At 36.9% G+C, this 12,853-nt stretch overlaps 3 protein-coding genes and 1 long non-coding RNA gene across 5 annotated transcripts; 2 read left to right on the top strand and 2 right to left on the bottom strand.

The window, feature by feature from the left end:
* The first annotated feature begins 294 nt into the window (after positions 1-294).
* LOC111471527 lies at positions 295-5,062 on the top strand. 2 transcript variants are annotated; one of them, XM_023117241.1, is made up of 12 exons: positions 296-492; positions 1,466-1,507; positions 1,590-1,621; positions 1,740-1,799; positions 1,927-1,966; positions 2,533-2,711; positions 2,908-2,946; positions 3,136-3,222; positions 3,349-3,409; positions 3,965-4,089; positions 4,559-4,650; positions 4,750-5,062. In XM_023117241.1, exons 4-12 carry the CDS (start codon positions 1,755-1,757, stop codon positions 4,862-4,864), a joined length of 783 nt encoding a protein of 260 aa, XP_022973009.1. In that variant the 5' UTR covers positions 296-492; positions 1,466-1,507; positions 1,590-1,621; positions 1,740-1,754; the 3' UTR covers positions 4,865-5,062. The 2 variants fall into 2 exon arrangements, with proteins under 2 accessions (XP_022973008.1, XP_022973009.1); XM_023117240.1 differs by lacking the exons at positions 1,466-1,507; positions 1,590-1,621 and having other exon boundaries at positions 295-492.
* Positions 5,063-6,055: 993 nt separating this feature from the next.
* LOC111471504 lies at positions 6,056-7,037 on the bottom strand. Its single transcript, XR_002715207.1, has 2 exons — positions 6,521-7,037; positions 6,056-6,434 (listed from the first exon to the last, which is right to left on the bottom strand). It is a non-coding gene; the product is annotated as an uncharacterized LOC111471504 (long non-coding RNA).
* A 547-nt stretch (positions 7,038-7,584) lies between these two features.
* On the bottom strand, positions 7,585-8,710 carry LOC111471515 (3-isopropylmalate dehydratase small subunit 3-like). The gene has a single exon (XM_023117221.1). It carries the CDS (start codon positions 8,640-8,642, stop codon positions 7,872-7,874), a length of 771 nt encoding a protein of 256 aa, XP_022972989.1. The 5' UTR covers positions 8,643-8,710; the 3' UTR covers positions 7,585-7,871.
* A 1,637-nt stretch (positions 8,711-10,347) lies between these two features.
* On the top strand, positions 10,348-12,142 carry LOC111471514 (60S ribosomal protein L15-2-like). The gene is made up of 4 exons (XM_023117220.1): positions 10,348-10,427; positions 10,706-10,872; positions 11,368-11,565; positions 11,711-12,142. Exons 1-4 carry the CDS (start codon positions 10,424-10,426, stop codon positions 11,954-11,956), a joined length of 615 nt encoding a protein of 204 aa, XP_022972988.1. The 5' UTR covers positions 10,348-10,423; the 3' UTR covers positions 11,957-12,142.
* Positions 12,143-12,853: the final 711 nt, after the last annotated feature.

The raw sequence follows: 12,853 nt of genomic DNA, 5'->3' as shown, positions 1-12,853 counted from the left end.
CGTCATCACGGCGTCTATGTGCTTACGTGTCATCTAACACGTAGGAGGCTGATAGTGCGTCCAATGAAAAATAGCCACGTCATCAACTTCTCAACGTGGACTCCACCATGGAATCCCCCGATCTCAAATCTGAAATGTATCTGTAAATTGACATATAAGCCATCAGGAAACCGATCATTTGCAAGATTCCACGACCACTAATATTTTGCAGGAAAGGCTATTTCAGTAATTTAGCTTTTCCCCAAAAATTTTCCTAAAAAGTAATTGGGAAAAAAATAAAAGAGAGGAAAAAAGAAATTGGTCTATTTCAATTCAACTCCTCCTTGAATTTTTCGTTTCGGAATTGCTACTTGGGCGCATCAATGGTGGCATAGATTTTAGAGTGGTGCGCACTTCTGGTTCGATTTCGATCTCTGGTAATTTAGAATTTAGTGTTTCTCGAACATGGCTGCTCCGTTTTTCTCAACGCCATTTCAGCCTTACGTTTACCAGGTGATCTCTCATTCTAGATTCTTATTTTGCCGTTTGTAATTTTTAAGTTGATTCTGGATCCTGCTTGGTTTGGGGGAAATTCAGGAAGTTAATGGAAACGTTGATTATATTTAGCGTGTTTGATCTTTCGGCATTTTTCTTTTGTGAATAAGGGTTAAACTTCCTTTCGAATCTCATCGATTCTGAATATTGGGAATTTTTTTTTTTTTTTTTTTTTGTCCATTCTTAGTTGTAAACGAGGGGTTTATTGATTCGTGGAGGATATTATGTGATTCAATTAGGCAGGCGCAAACTGTTTTGAGTTATGTTCTTACCAGCCTTGTTCCCACAGCCCAAATATTAGATGCATTGATTGAAGCATCAGACTCTGTCTGGAATGTGCAAATTGTTGATTACTTTTCCACTTCTAGATTATACACTGGTCATTAGTGTGTTGGTCTTCTAAATTTTTTTTAAAAACACACACACACACGAATTCTGAAGATGAGTTAGCCAGTACGTTTATATAATATTCAGTTACTTCAAATGTAGTTCAAGGTATATAACTCTAGGACAGAGTGGAATGGGCCTTTTTAACTCTATGACAGAGGTGAGCCATTTAAGCATTTACGAACCAACATCAAATTCTTTGTACAACCAATGAGGTATAAACCAACAATCTCTCCTAAGTTATTGGTTCATTGTGTTGGATCACCATTTACCTAATCTCTACAAGTCTGTAGAGTGTATAGACTGTTTGAGTAAATTGTTATAACCCAGGCTGTAATACCACCCATTGGCCAAATGGGCCGTCCCCCTCCAAAAGCTAGTTTAAAGAGGCAAGTCAAACATCCAACTCTTTCAGGATCGACGTTGGCATAATCCAAAAATATTGGATGTCAATTTAAGAAGGCATAAAACGAAAAGAAAAATTTTAGACATTGCCCCATGACCGTCCTTACACTAAGAATACATGTGTGTGATATGTCAACAGGCCTGAAAGGAGGTGATATGGGTTGATGACAGGCCATTAACCACTCTGAGACAGCTTGGCATTAAAATAGCCAAATAGGGAAGCACACATTAGATGCCATCCTATTTAAAGCAAAACAAATATGAATGGCTTTGAATAAAATCTCTCCCTCTTAATGTAGATTTGGAAGATTTGGAAGGATTAACTCTCATGAAGCTTTATTGTATTGAAATCTATTGTATGATGTTTATTACTTTTGTTTTACTAACAGTAGTTTTTTTCCTTCATGTTGTAGAGCCCACAAGATGCAATGATACCTTTTCAGATTTTGGGTGGTGAAGCCCAGGTCGTACAGGTATATAATATATTATTATTGTTATTGCGTGTCACATAGTGGCATCATGGTTAACTTTTTTCACATTTATTGTCTCTCTTCAAGTACTGTAACTCTCTTTATTTTCTTTTTCATCCTGCACTGGCAGATAATGCTGAAGCCACAAGAGAAGGTTATTGCAAGGCCTGGTAAGTAGTGTTAGAATGATTTTTTTTTTTCTTGGATACACTCGTTTTGGTTTCTGTCTCTTTATTGAGAAACGTTATTGAGCTTTTAGAATATAGTTTCTAGTTCTTATAACACTTTCTTTAGGTCAAGTTCTTGTTTAACCTTTTTGGGATATCGACCTCAAATTGCCTCAAACATTTGTTTGATATGCTTTTAATTTGTACACAATGTTCTCACCATCTTGACACACTTGTATAAAAGGATTGTTTCCTAAACATAGACCCTTCTAATTTGTGAATAGTAGTTCAAGTTCTCTTTCCATAGTGTTGGTAAATAGACATCGGTATTAGGTATACAGAGCGTTTCCAATATGATGATTTTTTTATGTTCTTTATCTGCTGTTTTAACTGAAATTTACTAATGTTCATATGAAACTTGCAATGATAGTCTTGACAATTTTTCTTATTTTTGTTTATGAGAATTGAGGTTTCCTTATAGTTCATCTACTTTTTCTTATGGGAAAAGGTTCTCTTGTTTCTTTGTTACTTGCTAATTGTATGTGCAACTGATACACTTATTCTTGCAGGCTCCATGTGCTTCATGTCTGGGTCTATTGAGATGGAAAATGTTTTTCTCCCCGAAAACGAAGTGGGTGTTTGGCATTGGCTATTTGGCAAGAGTGTTACTAGCATCGTTCTTCGGAATGCCGGTACAAGTGATGGATATGTTGGAATTACTGCACCTTCTCTTGCTAGAATCCTTCCGGTTTGTACTGTGTTTTGTTTTCCTTTTTTTAACAAAAAAAAAAAAAAAAAAAAAAAAAGTAATAATAACAATAATAATAATAATAATAATAATAATTAAAATATAATAAAAAGCTTTCATCAATCGAATTTAGCTTCTATGTAGAACATTCCAATTTATCCTCAATGTCATATATGTTTCTACAATTATGTTGCAGATTGATATGGCGATGTTTGGTGGAGAGCTTCTATGCCAGGTAGAGAATATTGTTTATTTGTTATTTGCTTAATAGCTTCTCTCTGTTACTTTTCTTAATCGCTGATGGAAATAAATTAAATTTATATGTATAAGACATTGGAATTTTAGTTACTTTAATTCAATTATTCAATCTTATTCTTCTGAGCTCCATTGCCTGATAATCTTCGCTTCATTTTTTTATACGTAGCCAGATGCATTCCTTTGCTCTGTTAATGATGTGAAAGTTAACAACACAATTGATCACAGAGTACGCAATGTTGTCACAGGTGTGGAGGTACGCTGATTTATTGTCCCTTATTGGCTATACTTCTCCATATATCTCTGCTTTCTGGTATTCATTTTTGTGCTTCCTAATGTTATTTATTTTTCCTTTCTCTCGGTACTCTGGATGTTATTGTAGGGGTTTCTTAGACAGAAGTTATCAGGCCAAGGACTTGCCTTTATTCTTGGGGGTGGATCAGGTATGCACTTCTCACCTTTCATTTTATTTTAGCAAATTCTCCAAAGGACTGTTTGCATTCGTTATGCAATCGTGAAAACGGAAAACAAGCCTGAAGTTTCTGCTTTGAGTTTTCATGTGACCTCAACCTGTCGGCTAGAGCATCCAAGGTGTTCAATTTGTTATTATGATTTATTTCCACACTTGTATTGTGGTGAAATCACAACTGCTGACCTTGACAGTACCAAGTCAGATGCTATTATGTTATATTGGAATTATATTTTAATCACACAACAAGTAGATGGAATACTACTTTACGTGCTGGTGTTTGTTTTTCCGTCCGAGATTTTTGGTTCATAATTTACTAGGTATGATATATATAATGGCTTGAAGGGGGAGGGAGATCACATTATTTATATCAAAATATTTATTTTAATCTTCAAGATGAAACGCACTTCATGCTTCAGCTAGACAATTCAAAATTAGTATTTTTATTTGAAGAAAAAGCCTTCTGCTTTTAAAATAAATAATGTTAATATATGTCTACTGATTATGAAAGTTTTTTGGGTTATGCTAGTTGTACAGAAAAATCTCGAGGTTGGTGAAGTACTAGCAGTGGATATCTCCTGCATTGTGGCTATGACCACCACCATTGATGTCCAAATTAAATACAATGGTCCTGTGAGAAGAGCAGTATTTGGAGTAAGAGTTCTTTATTTTTATGGAGTTTGCTTTCACTTTCCATGTCTTCTCTTTGTTCGCCATGCGTAATTTGATGTCTGGATTATTATCTACACAAAAGCCGAACCGATATGGGATACACTTCGCTTGAAATAAAGTAAAAATACGAAACACACACCAAGCTTTTATGTTTGATGATGATGGTAGGGCTATATTCTTCAAAATTGTAGTCTCGGGGCTATTTGGGGATGTATTTGTATAGTCTTTGTGGGCTTCTTTCGGGTGGATATCTCATTTGGCCTTCGTCCTCTTTAGTTATTTGCAGAGAAATCATAAAATACCAGCGCCTTCTGGTTCCGAAGAAGAAAACTTAGTCCAACCATTTCGAACACTTCTCGTTCTTAAAGCTTTAACCAGACATTCTGTGTATTTATATAGAAAACATTTGTGTCATCTTCTAAGAGGCCTTCTCACCATTGTTAAATTGCAGGGTGACAACTTAGTGACTGCCACATTAACAGGACCAGGCATGGTGTTCATACAGAGTTTGCCATTTCAACGACTTTCGCAGCGTATTGCGAGGTAATTACTGTCAAATTTCTGTGAAGCTATGGAAGATGATCGGTTTCTTCTCCCTTTTGCCTTGAAACTTACTGGAGAAAGTATGTATGAATTTTGCAGGGCCGTAACATCCCCAAACATGAGGGAAAATCCAAAGTTTTTCGTTCAGCTTGCACTTTTCTTTTTTCTGGCGTATGTTGTGATTGTATCTTCAATAATCTTGACAGATGTATGATTTTAGATCTTTAAATCTCCCGGGGTGTTTAGGTAGGCTGAAATTGGGATAAGTAATACAAAGCTTTAGGGGTCTGAGTTGGAAAACTTTTTCTTTCTTGTTAATTATTGCATTTTATTTTATATATTGAAGTTGTGCAGCTATTTTGGGATGAATTTGGGGTTTGCATTGAATTTTATGTACTTGTTATCAGGTGAAGGATGTAAGAAGTGGCATGAGTTTTGATTAATTTTATAAATATCATGTCTTTAATTAACTACGCTAACTTGATTTACGACATGTTTAATATTTATTGATGTTCGAACAAAATGAAATTTCTCTATTAATCTGTTATGAAGTCTAACAAATGCAAATGATTTTTTGTTGAATTGATATAACCGATGTATTGGTTTATGAATTAATTGTTATTATATGAAATTTTAACTATATATTACTTATTATTGAATTACCATTAATCATTTTTTTTGCTTAACTAAAGCATTTTAGAAGAGAGATTAATGGAAAAAATATATATTGATAATGTAGCAATTCATTAAGGGTAAAGTGTTCAAGCAAAAACTCATACTCCCTACTTGTGATGAACCAAACACTTCAGGTTATTGTCCACCAATTTCGTGTTGGGTCAGTCAAAAGTACATGCTTGAACTTCAAATTAAATCGTGTAGTATCGATATTGCCAGCTACTATTCTAAGTGTGATCGGAGTACATTTCTTACAGATAATATGACATTTATGTTTTCTAGTGTATTTGTTTTATACAAATTGAGGTATTGAGATTTCAACATCTAACCTTTCTTAAGTAGTATAAGTTAATTACCGATAAGTTATACTCGCCTTGAATCATGTTTCTTCTTTATGGTGTCATTGTGAATTAGATTAGATTTAACTAATGCAAAATTGAATTTTGTCCCTGCATGAACTAATTTGGAAGACCATTTCGTCCAGCTTTCACAAAAAGAAATGGTAAAGGAGAGATGATGAAGATTAGTGAGGTTAGATATAGCATCTATCAAACATCTAATTGTCATTCAAAAAATGGATACAAGAGTCAAAGATCGAGGAACTTCTTCAGCTGTAATTACCGATGAATCTAGGTAAGGAATAGGATGTTATTGACCCATAACGGAGTCTGAACCTTGGCGTAAGCTCTTTCATACAAAAAGTTTATCAGCCACAAAATGCATGGTGATATCACATAAAATTAAGATTTCATAGCTCAAAGGACTCGTGTCAATGTGAGATAGAATTCCTTGTGATCCGAGTTTTTCATGACAATCTAGAAATGTCATGATTCCTCATATATACATTCCATGTAATTAGTGCACAAATTAACGATTTCAATTTTCTTTCTCCAATCCAGTTTGTTCTGTCTTCTTTCTAATCAGTCCTATGAGATCGAGAAGCTTCCGATTTTGTATGATAACAGAATGAATAGTCGCTGGACGATCGAAGGTTTAAGTTGGAGCTTGAATTCTAAAATACCCAACTGCATTATATGAGCCACAAGTTGATCAAAGAACCAGCATACCTCTCTTATCGTTCATGATCATGACCCTAGAGAACTATTAGCCTGAACCAGAAAGCTCATTCTCAGAGACTCTAGTTGCCAAAGAGCAAAATGATTCAATATAACGAGCCCTATCAATCAAAAAATACCTAATGCAGAGTAAAATTGGTGGCTACATTCCCTTGCCAAGCCATAGCTCATAACTAGTTTGAGCATCTTTAGATCACCTTCCCCATGAACAAGTAACCTCAGACTCAGACAACTTATTCAGCTAGAGCTGAGGCTTACCTCAATCACTCGACTATTAGGCCACAAGTTCTAGTAGAACTGATTAGTGCCAAAATTGAACTACAGGACTTCATTTACATTGAAATCACATAAAAATCAGAAGGGAGAGTGAATACTAAACCATCTGCAACCAGCAAAAAGGTGTAAAAATCCATCGAAGCGCTCTCAAATATTAGGAATGTGAACACATAGTCGATATTGCTTAAAAGTGGAGCATGCCTTAAATATACAAGTACAGTATCTTACCGAGACTACATGGGTGCTTTAAGCCGAAAATAGACCATGTCATACTATTGTGCGGGGTACCCGTCACCAACCAACCAACCAACCAAGACTCACATTGTGAGATCCCACATCAGTTGGAGAGGAGAACAAAGCATTCTTTATAAGGGTGTGAAAACCTCTACTTAGCAGACGCGTTTTAAAAACCTTGAGAGGAAGTCCGAAAGGGAAATCCTAAGAAGACAATATCTGCTAGCGGTAAACTTTGGCTGTTACAAGTGGTATCAGAGCTAGACTCCGGGTCATGTGCCAATGAGGAGGCAGAGCCCCAAAGAGGAATGGACAAGGCGGTGTGCCAACAAAGATGCTAGCTCCCAAGGGGGGTGTATTTGAGGGTTCGCACATTGATTGGAGAAGGGAACAAGTGTCAATGAGGACGCTGAACCCCAATGGAGGTGGATTGTAAGATCCCACATCTATTGGGGAGGAGAACGAAGCATTCTTTATAAAGGTGTGGAAACCTCTATCTAAGACGCATTTCAAAGACCTTGAGGGGAAGCCCGAAAGGGGAAACCCAAAAACAACAATATCTGCTAACGGTAATGGTGGGGGTTTGTGCTGTTACACCCACCTCACCACAACACCACAATGGGAATAAAATCCCCAAGTTGTCCATAAATTAGCAAGAGATCAGAACTTTAACAGAAGCAAATACTGAAAAATATAACATCTCAAAATCAAACTTTCCAAAACATGTAATACATGTTGACACAATGCCTCCTCCTAAAGAAGCTAAGCTAACAACACAAGACTCCTTTCAGACTTCAATTCTAAGAGCAATCATTTTTGCTTCCTAAATTCAGTCCGAATTGTTGATTCATTATTGTTATCAAAGACAGACAGTTCTACAGAATTCTAAGCTCAGTAGCAAGCAGAGAAATAACTCCAACAAACAAACAAGAAACGATCACTACAATCTTAAATTCAACTTCACTGCGCATGGCTTGGAATCATACCCGTCTTCCTTGCATATGCGAAGATCCCTCCAGCCTGGATGACAGGACCTGCATCCCCAATAGGCTTGAGCTTGTATTCTTTCCCCCTCGTGTGGTTGATCAAGCGGCTATCTGCGAGCTCTATAGTCACCACATCGCCAGTCTTACATTCATCGCAGATCCTAATTTCCGATTCCAAGGGATAAATCTCTCCAGTCGCTACCGAGTTTCTGAAGAATATACGCGCATACGATTCAGCAACCACAGCCACCGCACCGGATGCTCCCAACGCAACCGGCGCATGCTCCCGTGAAGAACCGCAACCGAAGTTGTCGCCGGCAATTATGATACTGTATTTGGTCTTCATCTCGTTAGATTCCACGAAGCGTGTGGAATAAGAGGAAGGAAGGCCAACTAGGGCGTGAGATCCGAGCTTCTCGTACTCGCTGGGATTTGAAGGGACCAAGGTTAAGTACTCAGCCGGAATAATCTGGTCCGTGTCGATGTTGTCTCCGACGACATAGCAGAAGCCGTGAAATACGGTGCTTGAAGAAACGGCGTAGGACGGTGTAGCGGTTGCTCGAGGGAGAATAATTGCAGCACGTGACGGCGCGTGGGAGACAGTGGTGGAGAGATCATTGAGAAAATTGGAATAAAAAGTGGGAAATTTGATGGTTCGAGGAGGTGAGAGATGGGAAATGGAGGGAGACGATCGGGGAGTGGAAGTGGCGAAAGGGCTTACAGACACAAAGGCTGCAGTCGCCATGGTTGTTGCTGGGCGAGAAAGAGTGAGATCGAATGGGGACTCCTTTTTGGTGTTTTGTGTCTGTAATTCTAAAAATTGTTATAAAGATAGAAAATTAATGTTTGTAACATATTTTGACCAATATTCGATATTTAAATTTTATAAAAATTTTAGTTACTTCTTTAACCTTATAATTATAAATAATTAAAATAACCCAAAAATAGAGAGTTAGATTGAGTTGTTAGTTTTATTAAGTCATTGAAGTCAGTAATCCAACCACATCAAAATTTGTTGTTAGTCTAAAATTTTTCTCTGATCCAACTCAATGCATGTATACCTCTTGTGACAGCGGGCTAGCCATTGTGCAATACTTGTTATAATCTAACAAACAAGTTAGCTGTGAGAAATTCAAACTTTGCAAATAACGTCGGTGTATGCTTGAGGCTCGAGTCAAATTTGAGAGAAATGTCTTGGGAAACATGAATTGAAATATGTTGAAAACAATTTGAAAGTAGACAATGTTATAAGGCAACAGTGGTTTTGATAGCATATGGCCCGAGTGAGAAAAAGTGACGACTAGTTATATCCTTTTATAGTACATTTTGGGGATTTTAGCTCTGATGGGTGTAGAAGAGCGGTGAACTAATTTTATTAGTAAAGGCCTATCTAAGATGAAAGTATGTAAAATGAGTTTGAAATAGACATGCGACCTTAGACAACACATCTTAAACAAGCATGACTGTGCATCTGACATGGGCCCATAGACAATATGCTTTGATAAACATGGCAGTGACAATTGGTGCATGAGTGCACAACGCACCATGCAATATAGGTTTCTAGTTTTAGTAGTTCTCTCCCCATTTGTAACATAACTATATAGATTTTCGAAACACTCCACCCTGAACAAAACCTTATCATGATCGTAAAAGTGAAACTCGGTCGTTATTTTTTCTTTTAATTTTTTTCATTGGATTTTTATATAAGACCTAACAATGACTGCACAAGAAAAAAAAAAAGAAAAATGTCGTGAATTAGAGAAATGGTCGTTATTCTAATAGTGAAACAATGCTAAGAATAGCACTACGAACCTTCTAAAAAGAAAGAATAAGCTCGAGAGCGACGTTTAGCTCATTATCGAAGATATCTAAGATCAACGACAAGACATAGAATAGAGGAGTTGATTCTTGTCCCTTTACAACTTCGACTCTATTAAGCATAATTTTGCATTTATAATTTTCTTAGCTACATTACAATTGCATCATAAAATTTAATGAACAATTTGGCGGACACGGACTAAATTGTTACATACTAAAGTTTAAGCACTAAATCGTTACTATCATAAAAATTCAAGAACGAATGCATATGTACGTACGTTTGTGTATATATATTTGTATACTGACGTCAAGACAAATGTATAATATCTTAACCAGTTGAGTTATATCGAGACTAACCCATGTCTCAAGACAGCGCATGGGCTAATTTTGCAGCGATATAACCAGTCCATCAGGCAACGGGAAACATATGATTTTTAAAAATTAAAAAATTAATTTTGAAATATGGGCTCATAGTTAATAAAGCCCAACGAGATCTTTTTTTTCTTTTGTAAATGGGCCCATTGATGAGTTGGGCCTAACATTCGAAGCCCAAGGTGTGTTTTTAGGGATGGGCAACACGACGTCGTTCAAAGGGCAAAATGGACGGTCCAGATCGGAAACAGGGATAAATCGCTCTATATAAACTGTGGTTCTCTTAACAAAAACCCTAGTTGGTGAATCCTCCCTGCAAGTTCTCCTTCCGATCCAATGGGTACTCTCTCGTGCTCTAGGGGGTTTCTTTGATATGTTCATTCTACTCTCCATTTTCGTTTCAATTTGCTAAGAGTATTAGGGTGTTGTTACAAGTTTCCGAATCGATATTCTTGTTGCTGTTTTGATTTTCATTCTTACTCTCGAGTAATCTTTTAGTTTTGGTTTGTGGAGAAGCTTAAGACTGTTAAATGTACTTTTTTGATAATGTGAAAACTGTTTTTCTTTTATGCTGAACGTTTGGATTTCGTTCGGTTTCTCTTGGAATTTGGACAATAGGGGCGTACAAGTACGTGTCGGAGTTATGGAGGAAGAAGCAATCCGATGTGATGAGGTTTCTACAGAGGGTGAGATGCTGGGAGTATCGCCAACATCCATCCATTGTCCGCGTCAATCACCCCACTCGCCCTGATAAGGCTCGCCGTCTCGGTTACAAGGCCAAGCAGGTTTCAAAACTTCTTACCATTTTAAGATTCAGTTCTTTCTGTGTTGCCTTGTTCCCATATTTATCTGTCTCGTCATTTTCGGATGTATTTTGTAGGCCGTCACTTTTGCACACTATTTTTGTTGCACTTCTCTTGTGCAATTAACTAATTCTCTTCTTCTGGATCTTGCTAGTTCATTTGTTTGAGTGTTCTTCTTATGATATTATTTAGAAGTTCTAGATTTCCTGAAATTTTCGAGGTCGAACTCATGAAGTCTTTGATTCTTATTTCTATCGGATTGGTTTTTCGCACCTGCCATGATTTGATAGGGATTGGTAGAATTGTTTCTGTTTGATTGATGGCTTTGCGCTCAATATTAAAGTTCGGCAGTATATTTTTTCAAGAAAAATAAAATATATTTATGTTATTATCACGTTTGTTTGAGTCTGGTATTTTCGTACTAAGAGCGTCATTTGCTTTTCAGCCTTTTATGGTTACTAACGAAATTATTTGCAGGGTTATGTGGTATACAGAGTCCGTGTGAGACGTGGGGGTAGGAAGAGGCCAGTTCCCAAGGGTATTGTGTATGGAAAGCCGACCAACCAGGGTGTTACCCAATTGAAGTTTCAGCGCAGCAAGCGATCCGTTGCAGAAGAACGAGCAGGGCGAAAGTTGGGTGGTTTGAGGGTTCTCAATTCTTACTGGATCAACGAGGTTATATTCTCTACCTCCTATTTTCATTTGATAACCTGAGGCCTGTAGCAGTAAATGAATATGAAATTGAGTACAAGATATTAATTCCTTGCATATCGTTCTCATTCTGCTCTACTGTTCTGATTGTTATTGAATTTGAAAACAGGATTCTACTTACAAGTACTATGAGGTGATTTTGGTGGATGTTGCTCATAATGCTGTTCGCAATGACCCAAGAATCAACTGGATCTGCAATCCAGTCCACAAGCACAGGGAGCTCAGAGGACTTACATCCGCCGGCAAGAAGTACAGGGGACTCCGTGGAAAGGGACACTTACACCACAAGGCCAGGCCTTCTCGCAGGGCAACCTGGAAGAGGAACAACACTCTCTCCCTCCGTCGGTACCGATGATTCCGGTGATGTTTCTCTCTGTTTTGGTATTGTTATTAACTGCATTCTGTTTGGAGAATTTAGCTGGAAGATATTACTCCTTCGATCTAGAATTTTTCGAACTTTATATTTTACATTTAAATTTGTCAGAATCTTTCTAAACTAAGTGATAAATTTTGTTTATTGCAGTCCCTGTTTTTTATATTTTATAACCATTTTTGTTTGGACCTATTTGGTTAAAAGTGCCCATGAGTTAGCTGTATTTTTGAACTATTCATTGAAGTCATAATCCTATAGGATATACTGTTCATTGAAAATATTATCGGTAGTTCCCCTGAACAAGGTGCAAGTCTGCAAGCCCGGCAGATATTTTGTAACTCACTAAGCATATAATTACGAGAAAAATATGAAGGTCACCAAGAATCATTGCCTGCCACTAATTATAACCCATTTAAAGTTCAAATTTTTAGAAATGGGAATGAAATTCTATATCCCAATCCTGTTTAAATTCAACTGTTATGTTAGCATTATCTTCAAAATGAGGGTTGCTATTTCGGAGAATGGTGATGAACAGAATTTTCAATCATCTTTTGTCTTCATTATTTATATATTCATTGAACATTTGTTCTAAAAAATTTATTGTTATTTATCTAACAAGTGTATATTACTCAAAATAAGCATCGGTTAAAAATTGGACCATCGATGATCTATGGGTGAGAACAAATCCTACAAGGATTAGTTTGAGTGAATGTTCATTTTTGTCAAACTTGCTCCCCTTCTTTTCCAATTGGACTTTGGCCATGCCATTTTGAAGAGTAAAACGATGGTTAGGTCATCTCATTTTGGTGTAAGTTGGTGGAATAGCGATTAGGTTTGGCTGTGATGATATGAGATAGAGAAATTGACAATTGACATGCA

This window comes from Cucurbita maxima, unplaced genomic scaffold, assembly GCF_002738345.1.
Source record: "Cucurbita maxima cultivar Rimu unplaced genomic scaffold, Cmax_1.0 Cma_Scf00053, whole genome shotgun sequence".
In the NCBI taxonomy this organism is placed as follows: domain Eukaryota; kingdom Viridiplantae; phylum Streptophyta; class Magnoliopsida; order Cucurbitales; family Cucurbitaceae; genus Cucurbita; species Cucurbita maxima.
This window is presented reverse-complemented; position numbering and strand designations above follow the sequence as displayed.

Excerpts from the sequence above, each read along its gene's own strand:
- LOC111471527 (XM_023117240.1), top strand. The coding sequence starts at position 445 with ATGGCTGCTCCGTTTTTCTCAACGCCATTTCAGCCTTACGTTTACCAG. Across the intron at positions 493-1,739 it reads TTCAGCCTTACGTTTACCAG|AGCCCACAAGATGCAATGAT; the intron begins GTGATCTCTCAT and ends TTCATGTTGTAG. Across the intron at positions 2,947-3,135 it reads GTGGAGAGCTTCTATGCCAG|CCAGATGCATTCCTTTGCTC; the intron begins GTAGAGAATATT and ends TTTTATACGTAG.
- LOC111471515 (XM_023117221.1), bottom strand. The coding sequence starts at position 8,642 with ATGGCGACTGCAGCCTTTGTGTCTGTAAGCCCTTTCGCCACTTCCACT.
- LOC111471514 (XM_023117220.1), top strand. Across the intron at positions 10,873-11,367 it reads TCGGTTACAAGGCCAAGCAG|GGTTATGTGGTATACAGAGT; the intron begins GTTTCAAAACTT and ends AATTATTTGCAG. Across the intron at positions 11,566-11,710 it reads ATTCTTACTGGATCAACGAG|GATTCTACTTACAAGTACTA; the intron begins GTTATATTCTCT and ends ATTTGAAAACAG.